Source organism: Ursus americanus, chromosome 2 (genome assembly GCF_024610735.1).
Source record: "Ursus americanus isolate L20-20 chromosome 2, mUrsAme1.1.p, whole genome shotgun sequence".
In the NCBI taxonomy this organism is placed as follows: Eukaryota; Metazoa; Chordata; class Mammalia; order Carnivora; family Ursidae; genus Ursus; species Ursus americanus.
The window spans coordinates 4781722-4803385 of record NC_142128.1 but is presented as its reverse complement, the minus strand read 5'-3'; the positions used below and the strand labels follow the sequence as shown (position 1 = coordinate 4803385).

At 44.7% G+C, this 21664-nt stretch overlaps 2 protein-coding genes across 3 annotated transcripts; both read right to left on the bottom strand.

The window, feature by feature from the left end:
* Window positions 1–1618: 1618 nt before the first annotated feature.
* On the bottom strand, window positions 1619–3902 carry FAM220A (family with sequence similarity 220 member A). Its single transcript, XM_045813374.2, has one exon. The coding sequence runs from the start codon at window positions 3900–3902 to the stop codon at window positions 3105–3107; it is 798 nt and encodes a 265-aa protein (XP_045669330.2). The 3' UTR covers window positions 1619–3104.
* Window positions 3843–17303, bottom strand: SMIM10L3 (small integral membrane protein 10 like 3). 2 transcript variants are annotated; one of them, XM_045813376.2, is made up of 2 exons: window positions 16873–17206; window positions 3843–3982 (listed from the first exon to the last, which is right to left on the bottom strand). In XM_045813376.2, the coding sequence occupies exons 1-2, from the start codon at window positions 17056–17058 to the stop codon at window positions 3962–3964; spliced, it is 207 nt and encodes a 68-aa protein (XP_045669332.1). In that variant the 5' UTR covers window positions 17059–17206; the 3' UTR covers window positions 3843–3961. The 2 variants fall into 2 exon arrangements, with proteins under 2 accessions (XP_045669332.1, XP_045669333.1); XM_045813377.2 differs by lacking the exon at window positions 3843–3982 and adding an exon at window positions 10343–10481 and having other exon boundaries at window positions 16873–17303.
* Window positions 17304–21664: the final 4361 nt, after the last annotated feature.

The window sequence follows — 21664 nt, the reverse complement described above, 5'->3', positions numbered from 1 at the left end:
TTCATAATCACTTCAATACCTCACTGTTCATTGCAATGTTAAAAATTATGATTTCCAAATGTGAATAACCAAGCCCCAAGATTTTGTACTATGGGAAGTGCTTCTAAATTTAAAATGATTGTGTTCAATCCTTAAGAGCAGAATCTATAATGGCAAGAAACCAAACAGAACCATACAAACTTAACTCCTAAAGCAAACTTCCCTCAGTTTTCATTGCCGAAATGATACAACCTGAAAAATTCCAAGTGACTTCTCACTTTTAGGTCCATGGACCCCCATGTTTATAGCAGCATTACTTACAATAGCTAAGATACGGAAGCAGCCCAAGTGTCCATCGATTGATGAATGGATAACGAAGGTGTGGTATGTGTATATGTGTGTATAATATTTGTCATAAAAAAGAATGGGATCTGGGGCGCCTGGGTGGCTCAGTCGGCGACGTGTCTGCCTTCGGCTCAGCTCATGATCCCCGAGTCCTGGGATCGAGCCCCGCATCAGGCTCCTTGCTTGGCGGGGAGCCTGCTTCTCCCTCTGCCTGCCGCTTCTCTGCTTGTGCTCTCTTTCCGTCTCTTTGACAAATAAAATCTTAAAAAAAAAAAAAAAAGAACCTTGCCATTTGCAATGACATGGATGGAGCTAGAGTGTACTATGCTAAGCGAAATTTAAGTCAGAGAAAGACAGCATATGATTTCACTCATACGTGGAATTTAAGAAACAAAACAAGCAAAGGGGGGGGAAAGGACAAACCAAGAAACGATTCTTTTTTTTTTTTTTTTTAAGATTTTATTTATTTATTCGACAGAGAGAGACAGCCAGCGAGAGAGGGAACACAAGCAGGGGGAGTGGGAGAGGAAGAAGCAGGCTCATAGCGGAAGAGCCTGATGTGGGACTCGATCCCGGAACGCCGGGATCACGCCCTGAGCTGAAGGCAGACGATTAACCGCTGTGCCACCCAGGCGCCCCCAAGAAACGATTCTTAATTCTAGAGAGCTGATGGTTAACAGAGGTGGGGTGGGTTAAACAGGTGATGGGGATTAAGGACAGCACCTGTCATGAGGAGCACCAGGTGAATCACTAGACTGTGCACCTGAAATTAGTATTACACTATATGTTAACTGGAATTGAAAACTTAAGACTTATCCCTTTTATAACTCAATCATGGAAACAATTTATCTGAACTTCCTATACTAATTGCCTCAGTTGTAAAAATGTTTATCGAAGGCCTTATTTTGTAAAGTCATGAAGCTTCATATAGTGCATTATCATCACTGCTCCACCCCAGACCTTCCCACAGGAGAGGCCTGTCTTCGAACAGGAACTGGACACAGTGCCAAAGGGAAAAATCTCGGCCAAATGTATGTGTATTAAAAAATTATTTTTTAAAAGATTTTATTTATTTGACAGAGAGAGAGTACAAGCAGAGGGAGAGGGAGAAGCAAACTCCCCGCTGAGCAAGGAGCCCGATGTGGGACTCGATCCCAGGACCCCGGAATCATGACCTGAGCTAAAGGCAGAGGCTTAATTGACTGAGCCATCCAGGTGCCCCATGTATTAAAAAATTAAAAAGTTGTTATTGTGAACATTCCCCCATTCAAGAAAAACACAACTTATTCTAATATAACCACATGAAGACATTCCAAATTTATTTAGCACTGGATACTAAATAGAGAATTCCATATTTGCTCTTTGCAACTGGTTGAAAATTTCTGTTCTTGAAATTTACAAAACAGAGTAAAACAGTCGATGGGTCACAGAAAATTTTTTCCCAAAGGAGTAGACTTAGTTTAAAACAAAGAAGCGGCAGTGGGGGGGGGGGGGGAGATGGGGGCTGGACAAGAAAACAGTTCCCATTTTTAAACAATTCCGGGTTCTCACCTCACCATCCCTCGGTGACCCCAAACAGAAAGCCCACTAAGCAGGGCTCTCACTGCCCAACCAGGACAGCGTCCTTCGCACCGGCCATGATCACCGTGAGGGTCGTCCCAGAGGATCACAACACGTTCTCACTATGTCCTGGGAGGAAAGTGAGAGCAGAGTTACGACCTGGCTTCGAGGGTTGTCTTTCAAGCTCTGCGTCCGGTCTTCTCCGTCAGCAGCCTACTTGGACCGGTGCTAAAAGACTTTTCAGTATGAGGAAGACAGCGCTGATAAAAGACAAGGTGAACTGAGACGACGCACGTAAAAGAAGACATTTATTATGCTAAACAACACGTTTTATTTTTCGTTTTCCCCAAACACTAAAACAGCACATGGCAAGTAAGTCAGCACACAAACGGAGAGAAGCAACCAGTCACCCCCAAAATGGTTAAGTCTTACTTTGGGACTCCTGAAAGACTCATGCTCTGAAGGGACCTTCACCGGAGTTCTCAACCACCAGAGGGGTTACCTCAGCAAAAATGTTAGTGTGAGAGATACGTCCGCTCCTGGAAACCGGAAACTTTCTACGGGGGCGATACGAGGTCTGTCTCCCCCTGACTGAGCTACCGCAGGTGGTCTCGAGGTCGTTTCTATTTCTGGTGACACAGCTAGGGCTCCTAGCTTGAGAAAGGATTATACTAAAAGGACACTGAATATTGCAACTTTCACCATAGGGCCTCCATTTAAACCACATTTCAAGGGGAAGGAATGGGATGTGAGAAAAGAAATCAAATTTGCTGCAGACCGAAATTATTCTACAGAATGCAGAAATGGTGGCAGGGCCGAGAGCAAGTAGGGAAGGGCTGACTTGAACAAACGGCCACTCCTACCCGATGATCAGTCTGAGGAGACAGTATCTGGGACGGGAGCCCTTTAGAATGAGCGTTGAAGACATATAAAGAATGTTGTTAAATCTTTACGCTGAACCTGACATTTACAGGGTCTATGAATGTTCTCCTTGAAATGGTATCCCAATACTGAATGTCTTTCAAGCACAAGTTAAAACATGTTCAAAAATCTCCTGTCACACAAACCAACTTCCCATGAGTTTAAATTCCACTTAAAGTTTGTCTGATCATACAAACTGAAGCAGGAACTTCTGTTCGCATCCAGACTCAGCATGAAAGAAATCATTCTAAGACAACTTTTAAAATTAATCTCACTATCTTTATTGTTCTGCTTGCTCCTTAACTATGGCGCAACGGCTTTGCTATTTCAAAAGCTGGTAGAGCCAGTAACCCCAGTATTATCTGCAGATCGTTTGAGGTGCTTTTTACACTTGAAAGCATTTTCTTGTATTCTACCATTTGCTCTGAAAACAGGGGCTCTGCGGGGCCAAGGAAAACACATTTTGTCTCATTATTCAGGAAAACTTCAGGGCGTGCGTGCAGCAGTGCAGACAGGACGAAATGCAGGCCACACAGTTCCAACTCAAAGCCCAGCCCCTCTAGAAGAGCACTTGGCGGTTGCTCCTCAGAAACCCCCGTTTCTGACCGTTTCTGAGGGCACGGCAGTCCTGACGCCCAAGGCTCTCCTGTGTGGCACCATCCTCTGCGGCTGTCGGTGGCCCTGGGCCCTCCTCCCAGCCAGTCCCTCACCAGAGCTTCCCCCACTCCGCAGGACACCCCAGCAAAATGCTCTTCTGTGGGCGCACGGAACACACGCACAGTCTTGCTCTGACCCACTGCGGAAGCTGAATTTCTTCGTAATGATTCTTTCCAACGTGGAAGCGCACTGTTGCTGCTGTGAAGCAAGAGGCTGGCCTCACTCAGAGTATTTTTCATTTCCATTGATAACTCCTCCTTTCGTGAATTTCCAGCCACATCGGCCGCAGGTGTGCGCGTCCAGGAGGAGGAAGGCGTATCTGTCGCGCAAGGCCTCTCCCGCTGTGCTCTTTCAAATCCATACAGAAGCCTGTCTGAGTCCTTGCTGGCCCCCTGCACCTTCCCGAGGCAGGTGCCCGGAGCCCCCACTCTGTCCCTCATGCTGTGTATCCTCCGACGTGGTGAGCCTGATGACACTCCTGTCAGTAAGTGGAAGGCCTTCAGTGGATCTCAATATGAACCTGGAAGAGATAATCAAATTAAAGTATTATTATGAAGACGGAGCCTTAAAAGAGTCACACATACCAAGTACTTCCTAACAAATGTGAAGATCTCTTTAACAGTCTCTGGTACAAGGATTCCTACATTTTGAAAGAAAACAGGATGACAGCCTACCAATTAGAGATCACAACAAAAAGAACATTTAAAAAAAAAAAAACAGTACTTTACTAATGCAGTGTTTCCTAAAAATACTTAACACACACACACACACACACACACACACACACACACACTCACTCTTAGGCTTTGTCCTTTTCACAGCTATTTAGTTATTTCTGTGGGTTCAATAAAAATCTGTCCTCTCTTTAATCAAGATGCGTAACTGGATGACTCAGTTGTGCAAACCAAGGCCCTACCTGATGTGTCCTATTTGAGAATGATTCTCAGTGACTCAAGCATGACAAGCCACTTTTAAGGAATCAAGGTCAACATTATCTACAGATCTAATGGCCACAACGCCCTCCAGGAAAAACCAGCGTGGAGGGGTCCTGGCCTACAACATCTCAGCCTCAAGGTGGTAAGGAAGATCACTGGCTGGCAGGTCAGGAACCTCAGCAAACTTTGGAGCCTTGATAAGAGAAGAATTCACCCGAATTTATAGGTACTACAAGTGAAAACATGGTGGAGAAAGTTTCCTGGGCTTACCTCCCTACTCTCCGACTAGCTCAGTCCGAGATTCTGTGTGAAAACTTCGGGACAGAAGTTGATATGTGACCTCAGCGGTTGTTCAAGAGCAAACTCAAGGTGGCCCATATGGTTAACACTCTTGCTGCACCTGCAACCCTAATGGGACCAGCCTTTTTCTGTGACCAAGATTCATCTCTCCTTGACATCACTATGCCCCCCAATGGGGAAGATGTGTCAGGAAAGGCTGTGAAAGGGCCTTCAGATGGGCAAACAACAAGCTGACGTGGCGTGCTGTCCAGTGCATCCTTGGGTTACCTAAGTTTACGGGGCCCTGCACCTGTCTGAGCTGCTTTATGACTCTGAGTTGTAAAAAATGTGACAGGAAGGCAAAAGATTTCTTATCCAAAGAAATTAAAAATTTTGTTCAGAGGAATGCAATTGATTATTATCCTGTGGCTATGGACCAGTTTTTACATCCATTTGTACTTCACTTTGGCGTTCCTGATTACATATGTGTGCATGTTTTGTCTAAATTCTCCTTTAAACTGATTATAACATCTCACTAGTTTCCTCATTAATTGATGAGTTAAAAAAAAATGTTAACCCATGTTCCTTTAAAAAAAAAACCATAAGCCCAGAGCATTAATACATGAAAAATAAAGAAATACATAAACTGTATTTAGCAATTTTTCTAAGAGGCCAGCCTAAGGAAGAGCACTCTAACGAGAACACACTACTCTGCTGGGAGAAAGGAGGGATGGAAATGTGGGACGTGAGGCAGAAGCCTGAGAGAGGACAGCTGGTCTCCCAGAGGAAGACAAAGACGACACCCAAGAGCGCAGAGTCAGGGAGCAACAAGCATGCAATTCAGAGCCAGAGAAATACGCACAAGGAGAACCAGCTGTAGCTGAGAGGCATGGCTATGGGGACAGAGAAATGGGGGGCAGGAAGCTGCAGTTTCTCTAACCAGGGGAACTAGCTAGGTAAGTGTGTGTGTTACATGTTTTAAAAATGTAAAGAGAATACACTGGGAAGAAAATAAACAATTATCAGAGGCTGAAGCAGAAGCAAAAAGAGCAAAGGGAGGGGCGCAAAGCCAACCAGGGCTCACGAGAGGCACTGGTCGTGGAGTAAGGAGCGTGGCCTCCATCAGCAAGCGATGCAGAGCCACTGAGGGACGTTTGGCCGGGAGACATTGGCCAGATCTGCATTTCCGATTAATTCCTTGGCTGCGGTGTGGTGGCTAGCCTGGAAAGGAATCACAGCAGACAATGAGGAGGCTATTCCAATAGTGCAGGGAAGGGGTGGAGGCTGTGGGTGAAGAGGAGAGAGAAAATATTTTTCCACTTGGTGGCTGACGGATGTAGAAAGGGAGAGGACCACAGGTTTCTCTGGCTTTCACTTCTGGGTAATGAAGGCATCACGAACGGGGAATAGAGAGGAGCAACAGGTCTGGAGGGACGTCAAACAGCTCAGATGGGGACACACAGAGTTTGGGAGAACTGGGCAAACATCTGGATTATTAACAAAGTTGTTAGCTCAAGAGTGATGTCAGAGCTGAGGACTAGATTCTGAAGTCGCCACCTTTGGGGAGGTGGATAAAAAAGAGAAGATGGTAAGGTACAGAAGGCCAGGATCTCCAAGATCTAGCAAGGACCCCACAGCCACCAAGGAGGAAGATTCAAAGCACCTCGAGAAACTCCGTGTCACAGACGCTAAGAGCATCCTGTGCTTCAAAAAACAGGGCAGTCAGATGTGTTTCCTGCACAACCTACTCAGCTCCAAATCAACTCTAAACTTCATACGATCTTCTAGTCCAGCAGTCGCTCAACAGGGTGACCTCACCTCAAGGAGTAGGGGGGAAATACCAGATCTCTGCCTAGTTCGTTTTATCCCATTCCCTTTTTAACTTTTTTTTTTTTAAAGATTTTATTTATTTGACAGAGAGAGACAGCCAGCGAGAGAGGGAACACAGCAGGGGAGTGGGAGAGGAAGAAGCAGGCTCACAGCAGAGGAGCCTGATGTGGGGCTCGATCCCACAACGCCGGGATCACGCCCTGAGCCGAAGACAGACGCCTAACGACTGCACCACCCAGGCGCCCCCCTTTTTAACTTTTTCTAAGTTTTACAATATATACCATATTTTGGTGGAGCAAAATATATAGTTTATAAATACATACATCTCTGTATATCCGTAGGACACTCTCAAAACTTCCTACCGACAGAAATACGATAAAATATGAAATAAGATAAAAACTACAGAACTGATAAAAATGTATTTGAACAGTATAAAGCAGTACACAAATGTAAGATGCAATTTTTTAAAAACCGAGCTATAACTAACACTACATTAGCTTCGGGTGTACAACATGATGGGTCAATATCTGTATATACTGCCAAATGATCACCACGAGTCGACATCCATCACCACACATTACATTTTTTTTTCTCGTGATGAGAACTTTTAAGAGGTGCAATCTTGTAAGTGTGGATTCCGGCTATAATTCAAGACAGTTGACCCTTGAAAACCCAGGTTTGAATTGCACGGGTCCACTTATATGCAGGTCTTTTTCAACAAATACAGTACAGTCTTGTAAAATATTTTCTCTTCCTTATAACACTCTTTTCTCTAGATTACTTTTTCTAAGTATACAGCATATGACACAAAATATATGTTAATTGATGGGGCGCCTGGGTGGCTCAGTCATTAAGCGTCTGCCTTTGGCTCAGGGCGTGATCCTGGGGTTCTGGGATCCAGCCCCACATCGGGCTCCTCTGCTGGGAGCCTGCTTCTTCCTCTCCCACTCCCCCTGCTTGTGTTCCCTCTCTCACTGGCTGTCTCTATCAAATAAATAAATAAAACCTTTAAAAAAATATACATATATATATGTTAATTGACTGTTATTGGTAAGTTAGGTTTTTGGGGAGTCAAAATTTATACATGGATTTTCAACTGCACAGCGGTCCTAACTCCTACCATAGTTCAAGGGTCAAATGTACTTTCAAAGTTTACTCCGTCAAAATCTAGTCAACTTCTCTGGACAGTTCTTTCAAGTTAACTTTCCAAAGCACATTCTTTCAAACCTTCCATTTATTTTACTGATTCGAAATGTACTAAGAATGAACATTTTCCTGAAATGGAAGCATTCTCAAGTATATATATACATATATATGCATATGTGTATGTGTATGTATATATTTTTTAGATTTTATTTATATGAGTGAGTGAGCCTGTGCGAGCATGCCCTCAAATATATTTTTAATACATATTAAAATAGATATTAAAAAAAATCTTAAGGGCACCTAGATGGCTCAGGTCATGATCCCAGGCAGCATCTGGGGATTGAGCCCCACAGGCAGGCTTCCCTACTCAGCAGGGAGTCTGCTTTTCCTCTCCCTCTGCCCCTCGCCCTGCTCATGCTCTCTCTCTCACAAATTTTTAAGAATCTTTAAAAAAATAATAAAATAAAAAATTCTGAAGAAAAACATCACTTAATAGGTGCCAACTCTCAGGAAAATTAGTTTGTTTCTTTGCTTCTTTCTTTCTTTTTTAAAGATTTTATTTATTTATTTGACAGAGAGAGACAGGCAGAGAGAGAGAGGGAACACAAGCAGGGGGAGTGGGAGAGGAAGAAGCAGGCTCATAGCGGAGGAGCCTGATGTGGGGCTCGATCCCATAGCACCGGGATCACACCCTGAGCCAAAGGCAGACGCTCAACCGCTGTGCCACCCAGGCACCCCAAGAAAAGTAGTTTCTAACTACTTTAAGTATGTCCTCGTACAAGGCCTTAGTGCTGTTCAGAAAGATGAAGTATTTCCAGAATTGTGTTAAAACACTTTAGCTAAGTTACCGCTGATTATGTATTTAGTAATGTTAGATTTCGTTGTTTACTGAAGATCTAGTTCTTAAGCAAATTCAGTAGTAAATTATGTATCTAATCTCTTGACAAAAATACTTCAGGTCAGTGAAAACATTGTGGCTCTGATCCCTCAACTAGCCAATCAAAACTTCTGATACTAGACACACACATTACTCACATTTTGAGAGCCAGAAATAATTTTCAAATAATTTCTAAACAAGTGAAATATTTTTTACTGAGGTATAGTTGACACACTATAGATTAGTTTCAAATGTACAACAAAGTGCCTCGGCCACCCTGTACATTATGCTCTCCTCACAAGCGTAGCTACCACCTGTCACCATACAACACTACCATAATATATGCTGTACCTTCCTCGCCCCTGACTTACTCATTCCGCAACTGAACGCCTGCCTGTACCTTCCACTCCCCTTCAGCCATTTTTCCCATCCTCCCACCACCCCCGTCTGGCACCCATCAGTCTGTTCTCTGTATTTATTGGTCTGTTTCTTTTTTGGTTTGTTCGTTTGTTCTGTTTTTTAGATTCCACATATAAGTGAAATCATGTGGTGTCTTTGTGAAATATTTTAATAACTTATTCTCACTCTACTACATACATAGGTACATTACATTGTACCCAATTATATAATTAACTGTCCTTAGCCCTAGAAATCTCATCTCCACCCCCACCCCCCGGGGGTTAAGCCTACAAAATAATAAGCAGCATAAGCTCTGGCAAACAAACTTATCCACCAACACGAGACTATCAGAGTAAAGGAAGGAGTCTATTTTGAAGTTTAAGACACTAAGATTCAGAAAAAATAAAGTGCAGTGCTGGGAGTAAGTTCCTGAATGTACTTCCTCACCCCATACCACCCCCCCTCCAAAGGTAAGAAAGATTGAAAATGGAACACCAAAACCAGAGGGGTGATGTGCAAGGGAAACAAGATTATCTGGGTGTGTCCATGATCTCCGGTGCAGACAGGAGAAATCATCCTCCACAAAAATCCCGGCCTGCTGGAGGCAGCTGACCTGCTGCATGACAATAGGCCTGACCCAATTAGGCAGCTGCGACCTCTTGGACTGCTGTCACCTTACCTTCTCCAACCTGAGCTATTAATGGCCTCAGGGACCCGACAGTCTGGATACACTGCTCTGTAAACTAAAAATAACCTGGCCTCTATGCTTCTGAAAGCCAGCTGGCAAGGCTATTCCCAAAGGGGGCTGGGAAGAAGACATAGCTCAAAGAGGAGGGTTGGGAAAACAATGCGCTTAGAGTGGGGTCCTGCCTCACAATGGGTCGCAAACAGGCTCCAGGCCCATGCGGACCTCGCCTGGCTTCCAGAGCTTCCAGATGTGACTGTCATTATACATCACTGTGCTCATGATGAAAACAATCAGACTAAGGAGGTGACCAAAATACATTCCTCACATTGCTGCCCAGCATAGGGCACCTGGCTGGCGCAGTCCATAGAGCATGTATGTAACTCCTGATCTCGGGATCGTGAGTTCAAGCCCCATGCTGGGTGTTGAGATTACTTAAGGAAATACAAAACAAAATTTAAAAAAATAATAAGACTTAAAAAAAAGGGGGTGCTACCCAGCTCAGAGGATGAGAAACAGGAACAACTCAGTCACCTCCACATTCAGCTGAATCATAACCACAGGAAACACTAAGAGTGCTGAGTTCCTATGACCAATCATTCAGCACATCCGAATCAAACCTGCCCTTAAAAAGCCAGTTGTGCAACTCCTGCTAGCCACCACCCTGTTTCCTCCTTCTCTCACCTGCCTGCTAAAGGTGCGCTCAGACGTGGGCTGTCTTCAGGCCATCCTCTGTCCTCAGCGTGCTGTGGGAACTCACTGTGTGAACACCTGGCATCTTCTCTGACCAGCGTTCCATAAACAGCAGCTACCATCATCATCATCAAGAGCGTTTTAGGGAACGAACCACAAAATGGGGCTGGGGGTTCTGTGAAGCAGAAGACGCAGGAGTGACCACTGGATGGCAACATGGCAGTGGCCTCAACAGACCGCGTGTTTCTGTGGAGGAGAAGCCGAGGCCCAGGCTGCAGTGGCCGACAGTGAATGCAGAGCATTTTAACTTTTAAAATTATTTACAAATGCGAATAAGTTTTCCTTCAGGACTCTACTCCTATGATTTTCTGCTACAGATTCAATCAGGAAGTGTTCACTGAGCTCCTACCCTGGGCCAGGCACTGTTGTAGGCACTGGTGTTAGGACAAACAGGGCTCTTCCTGAAGCCTACTTTCTAGTTAACATACACTCATAGACAAAAATGTCATTCACATGGTTTCACGGCAGCGCAATTTGGATACATATCACAGGAGATTCATAAACACACACATACCTTTTCTTAAACCAGGATAAAATAGGGTGGAATTCCTCGTAGCCTAAGAGTTGGGAAGCCCCCCCCCCTTTTTTTAAAGATTTTATTTATTTATTTGCCAGAGAGAGAGAGAGAGAGACAGCATGCGCACAAGCAGGGGGAGCGGCCGAGTTAGAGGAGAAGCAGACTCCCAGCCGAGCAGGGAGCTGGATTCGGGACTCAATCCCAGGCAGACGCTTAACTGACTGAACCACCCAGCCACCCCTGGGAAGGCCTTCTAACTAGGGCAAACCTAAAGTCAAAAAAGATTGTTAAATTTGACTACATAAAAATAAACATCAGGGGTGCCTGGCTGCCTCAGTCAGTAGAACATGCCACTCTTGATTTCAGGGTTGAGAGTTCAAGCCCCATGTTGGGTGCAGAGATTACTTAAAAGAAAGAAACAAACAAGATTTTTTTAAAAATTAAGGAAGTTCAGTATGTCAAATATAGACCATAAGCAAAGTCAAAACATAATAACTAAAAAAATAAAAATAAACCACTTTTCAACTGTTACCTAACAGATATAAGGTTCTAAGAAATTAAGACCATCAACAATCAACAGAAAAATGGGTAAAGAATATGGGTAGTTCACACACAAAAAAAGAAATGTGAACCAGTCTTTCTCTGACATACCACGTAAGTACGTAAGGAAGGCGTGTTGGCTCAAACAACAATATACACCCACAAGCCAACCACTTCCAGCATCTCCCCTGCTGGGGCCCTGATCAGGAGTCACCACGGTGTCCCTCCCTCCCCACTCCCCAGAGTCTGCCTGCTTCCACCCTCAACTCCGAAGTGCAGTAACAGTGATCCTTCCGAAATGGTTAAACACAAGATTACCATATGACTTAGCAATTCCACTCCTATATCCAAGAGAAATGAAATCATGTCCATACAAACCTTATACGTGAATGCTCCTAGCAGCATTACTCACTCGTAATAGCCAAAAGTGAGAACAGCCTGAATGCCCAACTGATGGATATAAAAGACAAGAAGAGGCTGTGGAAGTGTCATAGACTGGAGGACACGGGGCAAATAATGCAGGAAAAGGACACAGTGGGAAAACCTGGTGAAACCCCAATGTATCGGACCATTGTTCATCTCTGAGTTTTTAACTGTGCTGTGGCAGAGTAGCCTCTGGCCGTAGAAGGTGGGTAAAGGGCCTATGGGAGCTCTCTGCACTATTTTTGCAAGCTTTCTCTAAGTCAAATCATTTCAGAGTAAAAAGTAAAAAAAAAAACAAAAAAAGTGATCCATCCTGGTTTGAATTTTGTTAAAAATACTTCAGTGTGGGGTGAGGAGATGAAGATGGCATAGGCTTGAGGAAAGAGATCAAACAAGATTAGCAAAGAGTTGATCCTTACTGAAAAGGGGTGATGGAAATATAGATATGTGTGTATATATACACATACATATATATATGGTTCATTATACTACTCTATTTTTGTGTATATTTGAATATTCCAATAAAGCTTTAAAAAAATAATCCTTCAAAAAAGTAAATCACATTAAGTCCCATCTCAGTGAAATATCTCCCACTTCACTCAGACTACAAGCCAAAGTCTTCACAAAGGTAGGAGCCACCGTCCCATGTTCCCCCGTCGCCCAGTTTGTTACTGTGATCATATAAGAACAGAATTAAGAACACTCTTGGGGCGCCTGGGTGGCACAGCGGTTAAGCGTCTGCCTTCGGCTCAGGGCGTGATCCCGGCGATCTGGGTTCGAGCCCCACATCAGGCTCCTCCGCTATGAGCCTGCTTCTTCCTCTCCCACTCCCCCTGCTTGTGTTCCCTCTCTCGCTGGCTGTCTCTATCTCTGTCGAATAAATAAATAAAATCTTAAAAAAAAAAAAAAAAGAACACTCAGAAGGGTGCCTGGCTGGCTTAGTGGGAAGAGCATGTAACTTTTTTTTTTAATCAAGGATTTATTCAAGAGAGAGAGAGAGAGAGAGAGAGAACACACGTGCACGCCAGTGAATGGGGGAGGGGAGGAGGAGAATCTCAAGCAAATGCTGCCCTTTTCCATGTGAAAGCAATTCATTTTTATCGGCCCTAACAAACTAACAGAAGGTGCTATGGTCTGAATGTCCCCCCAAATTCATATGCGGAAACTCTAACCTGAAGATGGTGGTATTAAGGAGGTGAAGCTTCTGGGAAGTGTGTAGGTCATGAGAGTAGAGCCTTCACGAATGGGATTAGTGTTCTTGCAAAGCGGCCCCACAGAGACCCCGACCCCTTCGACTATGAGAGGACAAGCAAGAAGGCACCTGCTAGGAATCTGGACTCTCACGAGGGCTTGACTATGTGGGTGCCTTGATCTAGGACTTTCCAGCCTCCAGAACTGTGGGAAATAAATGTCTGTCGTTCATAAGCTGCTCTGTCTGTGGAAGTAAAGAACCATGAGTCCTTCTCCACAGATCATTTGAGAAGTAATGCCTAGGCTCTCTCCTGAGTTAGGGCTACTCCCCCCAGGTACAGACAAACACATTTTTTTTTTAAGATTTTATTTATTTATTTGAGAGAGCACAAGAGTGTGATAGCACAAACAAGGGGGAGTGGCCAGCAGAGGCAGAGGGAGAAGCAGGCTCCTCGCTGAGCAGGGAGCCCTATGCCGGCTCGATCCCAGGACCCTGGGATCATGCCCTGAGCCGAAGGCAGACGCTTAACCACTGAGCCACCCAGACATCCCACTAATTCTAATTTAGTATTTCATATAAATTCTCATTTTTCTACTCCTTGTATTTGATTCTGTATAAGTAGGATGCTAATGACTCTAGCAGATTAAGGCTTGCTTGCAAACAATATTTTTTTTCCGAAAATTTTTGAATTTATTTTTTTCTTAAGCTTACAATCTTTTAAAATGATAGAGCTCCTAGGTTTATAAAGCCCTTGTCCACCTATTTTCTTATTTAATCATCTTGCATATTAAAGAGGTATCAACTGCCTGAAAAGGTCTACAAACACATGACGCAGGGGTCCTATGTAAACATGTGGGACACAGCACCCTCTATTCCAGCAGCCACCACGAAGAGACTGGGGACACAGTGGGGTGAGTAAAAAGGCAGCGGCCGCAGCTGTCCTCTTGCTCAGATTCTATTTCCCACGGCACTTCCGTTTACAAGAGGCCAGAGTAATTAAACCCTTAAATCTGGTTAATTTAATTAGTGATTTTCCACAAATGAACAGAAACTCTAACCCTGCAGGGGCATTTCAAGTAGCAGCTTAACTATCACAGTGAAGAAGAGAGATACCCTGCTCCCACCCTCTCCCCGCCTCAGCAGAGGAAATGACTGCCGCCGCACACTGGATCAAGCCCGAAATCCAACCTAGAGGTCCTCACACAGTTCTTAGCCTGCCCGCCCCCAACGTACCTGGTGACCACTTTGTGCCTCCCCCGCCCCCACCTCACCCGACCTGACTGAACAAGCCCACACGCTACTCCTACAGCTCAGCTCTGGGCTTCTCTACAGCTGTGCTGCACCTGGACTGTTACCCCACGTCAAGTACACCAAGTCACTCATCACAGGCTTTTGGGATTGGTGCGCACTGAGCCCTTCTGACTGCCCAAACCACTCCAAATAAAGCTTATTTCCCTCCTCCCAAATGCATCTACCCTCAGTCATTACGATGCAAATTCCTGTTATGAAATTTGTACTTGAATAACAGTTCCTGAGATACTCAAACAACTACAAACAACTGTGAGATGTGGAAACCCTAAGCATCACATTAGAAATGGAGTCCTTTATTCCTTATTGCCTGTGGAACAAGCCAGCCTTCGGTACTCTTGCAATGAAGAGAGCAGAAGTGCAAGATCATACGGATATGGTGATCATGCAAGTCCTCTCTGAAATCAGAACTGAAGTGTGAGACTGTACCAAAGGACTGAACCAAAGGAAGAACAGCTTATGCAAATGCCCAGGGGCAGATATGCAGAGAGTAGTAAGGAAACTGTGAGAAAGAACAATAACCAAGAAGCAACCCAAGTGAGATGTTAAGAGAGGTAAACAAAAGCCAGATCTGCAGAATAAAAATATGTGAAGTGTATTCTGTCTGCAATGAGAAGCAGTTTTATTCTGTTGTTTTGTGGGAAATGACACCTATGTTTAAAAAAAAAAAAAAAAAAAAAGACCTCTACTGAATGGTGGAAACAGATGGTCCAGGTGAGCGATAACGGTAGTTTGGACCAGAGGGTAGTCATACATAGTTAAATGGACGTATGACAACGGTAATTTTTTTTTTCAAAACACGGTAATTTTTAACATTATGTACTAGGTTTTCTCTTACAGTAGTTCTTTTTTTTAAAGATTTTGTTTATTTATTTGACAGAGAGACAGTGAGAGAGGGAACACAAGCAAGGGGAGTGGGAGACAGAGAAGCAGGCTTCCCGCTGAGCAGGGAGCCCAACGTGGGGCTCGATCCCAGAGCCCTGGGATCATGACCTGAGCCGAAGGCAGATGCTTAATGACTGAGCCACCCAGGCGCCCCACTCTTACAGTAGTTCTTGTAATTCTACATGTGACTGGTAAAGCATTAATGCAATTCTAGACAAAAAGTTCCAAAGTAGGATGGCGGGGGGAGTCAAATACAGCCTACAGACTTGCTTTGGCTACAGTTTACTTTCTTAAAACTTGAGTTAATTTGGTATCTAAAAATCAGTATTTCCAATTTCTCTTGAAAAATCACTAGATCTGGCAAACAACCATTGGCTAGTGGCAACTGGCTAGAGCACAGGTTTTCTGGCTTCCCCCAACCCCCATACCCATCACCTCTGACTCGTTCATACCACCTACTGGAAAGATATTTCAGTTTTCCACTCTCCCAGTCTGGTACCTTAACTTAGGGATGCCAGAAGCCCTTGTTCACATTAGAAGTATCCCAATTTTGATCTTAAAATAGAAAGGCAGATTCCTCTCATCTCACCTTAACACAATTTTGATCAAGAATTGGTTTTACGTAGCCTGCCATCACCAGTGACAGGCACCAAAAAACCTAAGGGTCGAGGCGCAGAGACAATTCCATCCTGATACAACCAAACCAGAGGGGACAAAAAGGACAACACCTGCATGATCTCAAGAGGCCTGGTCTTAGCACTCAGGCTTCCTCATTTTGCACACCAGGGAGCAACACAAGTACTGTCAACCCGTTAGCTCGGGGAGGGCAGGAACCTGTCCCTCCTGCGTCAAAGCCTGTGCCAAGCACTCCAAGATGTGTAAATAGAATCCAACAGGAGCTCAGCATTTGGCCATCTATGATACACTTATAAAGGGAAATTCTCCATCTGACAACTTTTCATCTCACTTAAAAAAAAAAAGGCATCTATAATTCAAGGGATGAAGGAATGTCATTTACAGCAAAGGTGATCTCCAAGGTGCTGGTTGTATCTACTTTCTCACATCTGAATAGTTTCGGGGCTCTGAAACCTTTTGCATCTCTGCCTCTTCCATTTCATTTTCCCTCATCTTCAGCCTCACCCCACTTCCACTCCAAGATAAATAAAATGCATCCATCAAAACACTAACCCATTTTAAGTTTCAAAAATAATTTGTTGAAAAGCTTTGTAAAGTTTGGGAACTAGCAAAGTCAACCACAAACCCATCTCGCAAACCCAACCATGTAATAATTTTCTGGGCAAAACTTCCTCTTCAGGGCTTTCCCACCGGTGCCAGCATCCACCATCCCCGCGGACCCCACGCCCCAGCTGTAGGCCCTCTGCCGGGGCAAGCCGCTCCACCCCGCCCCCAGCCTCGTTTGCAGAACGGGGACAACAATAACCTCAGCGGGTTTTCCTCCCGTGGGGTTGCAGAAGAAATGCACGCTGCCTGGCATACACTCAGCATCCAGCTTGGCAGCTCCTGTCAGCATCCTCGCCGTCCCGGGCGGGATGGGCCGGACCGCACTGCGCGGACCGGCGCTCGGGGAAGGTCGGGGGAGAGGGACCGGGGAAAGGGGCAGGGCGGGCGCGGCTCACTCACCTGCAGGCGTACGTTGAGCATCATGGAAGCCACGATGTAGAGGTAGGGGAAGTTGATGCGCAGCCGCCAGGCCAGGTCGAAAAAGATGAGCAGCGTGCGGGTCAGCCCCTTGCAGAAGACCCCATAAGAGCGGGCGGCGGCCGAGCGCGAAAGGCGGACAGCCAGGCCCGACAGAGCCGCCGCCATATAGACCGGCGCCCGCCGCGCACCGACCCGCCGCGGACCCCGGCTGCCCGGCGCCCCGAAGCCCGCCCGCCCTCTCGGCGCCGCGTCGCCCCCGGGCCTCCGCCCCAGCCGCTGGGCCGCGCTCGGCGCGCTGAGGGAGCGAGGGAGGCGGCGGCGAGGTCGGGGGCGGGCGGGCGGCGGGGAGGAGAGTCCGCGCGTCACACTCGGGAAAGCGCCTCCGCGAGCCGCCGCCTGTTCCAAGCCCGGCCGTGCGGCTTGACGTCACAATGCCCGCGCCGCGCCTGCGCACCTCTGTCCCGCCACCTACCCCGCCCCTTGTCACCTTCCGCAGGTGAGATGCGCATGCGTGGGCGAGGCGGGGCGGGATGCTCCCGCAGAGCGGGATGCTCCCGCAGAGCAGCGGATGCGTTGTCTGTGTCTGCCCCCTAATGGTAAGCCGGAAAATTAAAACAAACGAGAAGGGGAACCGTTAATTTGAATTAGATTGTACAATGTGAATGTCCTATTTAATAACGGGGAACTGTACATTTAAAAATTGTTAAAATAGGCAGCTCTTTCTGCCCACGGGTCCTGTCCCCGTGCTTTAATAAAATTACATTTTTGCACCTAAATAAATCAATCAAAATTAAAACTGTTAAAACAGCAAGTTTTATGTTATGTGTATCTAACCACAATTATAAAAAGCAAACAAAGGGACGCTTCCTGGGGCCAAGGGGCAAAACATGCTAGCCATGTAGATGTTTCAGGACTCCAGCCATTGTTGTTCAGTGTTGACTTATATGAAATATAATCTTTAATAATTATGGTATTAATTGATATGCTAATGAAAAAAGCAAAAATACTGAAACTTCCAAAACTTCTAATATTCCGTGTTTTGGGTTGTGTTTTTTTTTTTACAATGAATTTTTATGTTCCTACTTCGGCATATAGATTTCTGTCAACGATTTGCGTGGCGTGAAGGTAGATACCTTATTTCTAGTCTCAGACAAAGCATTTCACGTCTACTTCTGCCCACCAGTGAAAGTGTGGGAATTTGGTACAGGTGAGGAAAAAAGAGTTTCATTGATAAAATTAAATGCAAATCTTAAGTCCTTTAAGAAAGTGTGAAAATTTGAATGTAAAAATGCTTTGCCCTAAAATGGGTTTGCAGTAATAATCACTTTTAGAAGTCATTTAAGGGGCGCCTTGGGTGGCCCAGTTGGTAGCTCGTCTGACTCTTGGTTTCCCCTGGGTTCTGGTCTCCGGTCGTGGTCTCGGGTTTGTGAGATTCAGGCCCATGCACTCCCTGGTGAATGCCAAGTCTGCTGGGGTTTCTCTTCCTCTCCCCCTGCCCCTCCTTCTGGTGCTCTCTCTCTCTCTCAAATAAATAAATACATCTTTTAAAAAAAAAAAAAAAAGTCATTCAGGGGGCGCCTGGGTGGCACAGCGGTTGCGCGTCTGCCTTCCGCTCAGGGCGTGATCCCGGCGTTATAGGATCGAGCCCCACATCAGGCTCCTCCGCTATGAGCCTGCTTCTTCCTCTCCCACTCCCCCTGCTTGTGTTCCCTCTCTCGCTGGCTGTTTCTCTCTGTCAATAAAAAAAAAAAAAATTTCTTAAAAAAAGTCATTCAGGAGCACCTGGGTGGCTCAGTTGGTTAAGCCTCTGCCTTCTGCTCAGGTCATGATCCTGGGGTCCTGGAATGGAGTCCCACCTTGGGCTCCTTTCTCCGTGGGGAGCCTGTTTCTCCCTCTGACTGCTGCTCCCCCTGCTTGTGCTCACTCTCTCTCTCTCTGACAAATAAATAAATAAAATCTTTATTTAAAAATTAAAAACAAATAAATGAAATAAAATAAATTCTCTGCCCTGAAAGAAATTCACATTCAAGATCATTTAAAAAATTTTTTTTCACTTTACTCATCTATAATCCAAAGATTTTAAATCACAGAGAACACTTCCAGTATTGTCATTATGACTATTATTTACCATTATCATTTTTCTTTAAATATCGACTGTGTAAGAAGAATTGTACTTTTTGGGGGGGCGCTTGGTCAGCTCAGTTGGTGGAGCATGGGACTCTTGATCTCAGGGTTGTGAATTCAAGCCCCACCTTGGATGAGATTACTTAAAAAAAATTTTTTTTTAATCTTGAAAAAAAAAAGGAAGAATTGTACTTTTTGATGCTCATAATATTGTATTTACTAGCCATTGTGTTTCAGGCCAAGACCATTTTAAATAGTTATTTCAGGGTTTTTAGCTTTTGACTCATTTTGTTGTTAGTAAAATAATATTTTTCAAAGTATGTGCACAAATCTTCAGTTCCCCTTATTTTTACAGCATTAGATTTTGCCACATTTATTGCTGCTATAAAAAGCTCCTTCCCTTTTTTTTGTATGCTATTTTTTCCTCTCAGCGCTCAGTGGATGCTGTCTTGATGCAGAACACGTACTGCTGAATTATCATCGTCATTCGAGCGATCCTCCCCAAAAAGCAAAACGAACACTTCTTTATACAGTATTTAGAAAAATAATTTAAAGATTTTTGAAGGCTAGAGTCTTCAGTGGAAAATTTGCCAAAGACACAAAATCAGTCTGACAATCTGTGAACAGGTTTCAAGATCAGCTGAATATATTTTTAGGCCTGCGAAGATTTTCACTGGTGGAGATTTGGCAGGGCTGTTTATTAGAAGTATGTTGAAAGACCAGATGGGCTGCAGGGATGCGAGATTATATATATATATATCCTTCCTGGTTACTCATTTCTTTTTCTCTAAATGCCATTGAGGCAATGAGGCATTTTTATTTTTTTTAATTTTTTTTAAAGATTTTATTTATTTGTCAGAGAGAGAAAGAGCAAGCGAGCACAAGCAGGGGGAGCAGCAGGCAGTGGGAGAAGCAGGCTTCCTGCTGAGCAAGGAGCCTGATGTGGGACTCGATCCCAGGACCCCGGGATCATGACCTGAGTAAAAGGCAGATGCTTAACTGACTGAGCCACCCAGGCGTCCCCAGTGAGGCATTTTTAACAAGCCTTTCAGGTGCCATAAACAATGGCAAACAACATCACCACAAAACTACACCGAGTAAGGTAAAAAGCCTTCTGTAATTAGACGTAATGGGAGGTCAAAGAGAACACAAAGGAATGCTAATAAGATTTGAGGTTTAATATATATCAAGGTTAACTAGTTCTGAACTGTAGAGCGGGCTGGTAAATTAGTCTAGCCTCCTGACTTAACATTTAACTCAACCCCAATTTTCTGGCATCTCTGGGAAGACATTCTGCTAATTATAATCTGAGAAGCAGGCAGAATTAATTATAAGTCAATGTAGAATGTATTTCCATAGGGGTACATAGGGGTTGTAGGAGAGGGGTGCGTTGGGCATCTGCCTGTGGCTCAGGTCATGATCCCAGAGTTCTGGGATCAAGCCCCAAGTCAGGCTCCTGTTCAGCCGGGAGTCTGCTTCTCCCTCTCCCACTCCCCCTGCTCATCCTGTGCCCTCTCAAATAAATAAATAAAATCTTTAAAGAGAGAGAGAGAGAGGAGAGAGGAGAAAAGACACCAAGGCAAATAGGAAAAGGATTTTAGTAAGGCTGGATCAAGAGAATCCAGGTGACTTGCCTATAATCTTCCCTCCTGCGGTTAGAGCAGCAACTCAGGTGAAAGAAATAGTCGTCTTTTTTCTTTCCAGCTTCACCTGATGAGAAAAGCACAGGGAAGCAGGGTTTCACATTCAGCATCTTCTTTTAGCCCCATGACCTGGTTCTGTAAAATGAGGGTAAGGACACCCATCCTGCAGGGTATTGGTGAGAAATAAAGGAGAGCAAGTGTGCACAGTATCTGGCACTGTCCTGGGACGATAGAGGGCACCCAGAAGGTCGTAGTTATTTTCATGCTCAGGGCCCTTGAGTCCTTAGAATACAAGTTTAGTGGCTCCATTAATAAGCATTTTATTTTATTTTATTTTATTAAGATTTTATTTATTTATTTATTTATTTATTTATTTATTTATTTATTTATTTGACAGAGAGAGAGAGAGCACAAGCAGGGGGAACGGCAGGCAGAGGGAGAGGGAGAAGCAGGCTCCCCATTGAGCACGGAGCCCGATGAGGGACTCCATCCCAGGACCCTGGGATCATGACCTGAGCCAAAGGCAGACACTTCACCGACTGACCCACCCAGGTGCCCCAATAATCGTTTTAATTAGAGGCACCTGGCTGGTTCAGTCGGTAGAGCATGTGACTCTTGACCTCAGGGTCATGGGCTCAAGCCCACATTGGGGGTAGATCTTCCTTAAAAAGGGAAAAAGAGAGAGATTCCAATTTTGAGGCTCTCGATGTAATAAAAAGTAAGGAAAATGAAAAAATATAAGGTTACCAAAAAAATATAGTTACCCAAAATATAATAATATTTAACTATGGATCACAAGCAACCTGAAAAATGAGACAACTTGATTATGTTGCTGGAAGAGGGGATGGACACAAATGATCCAAAATGTTGGTCAGAAATAATTTATATTCCTTTGCTCATTCCCGTGGAAACTTGGAAGGGTGGGGTGAATGTAAAGACCAGAGCTTCATTGCCATTGTAGGAAAATTCAAGTCTCCAGTCTCTCACTGAAGGGCCCTTTCCAG

Bases quoted from the DNA above. Each gene is read 5' to 3' on its own strand.
- FAM220A (XM_045813374.2), bottom strand. From the start codon at position 3,902: ATGAGGGACAGAGTGGGGGCTCCGGGCACCTGCCTCGGGAAGGTGCAG.
- SMIM10L3 (XM_045813377.2), bottom strand. From the start codon at position 17,058: ATGGCGGCGGCTCTGTCGGGCCTGGCTGTCCGCCTTTCGCGCTCGGCC. The intron at 10,482-16,872 runs GTGAGTGAGCCG...TCTGCTTCACAG, and splicing joins TGCTCAACGTACGCCTGCAG to AACCCCCAGCCCCATTTTGT.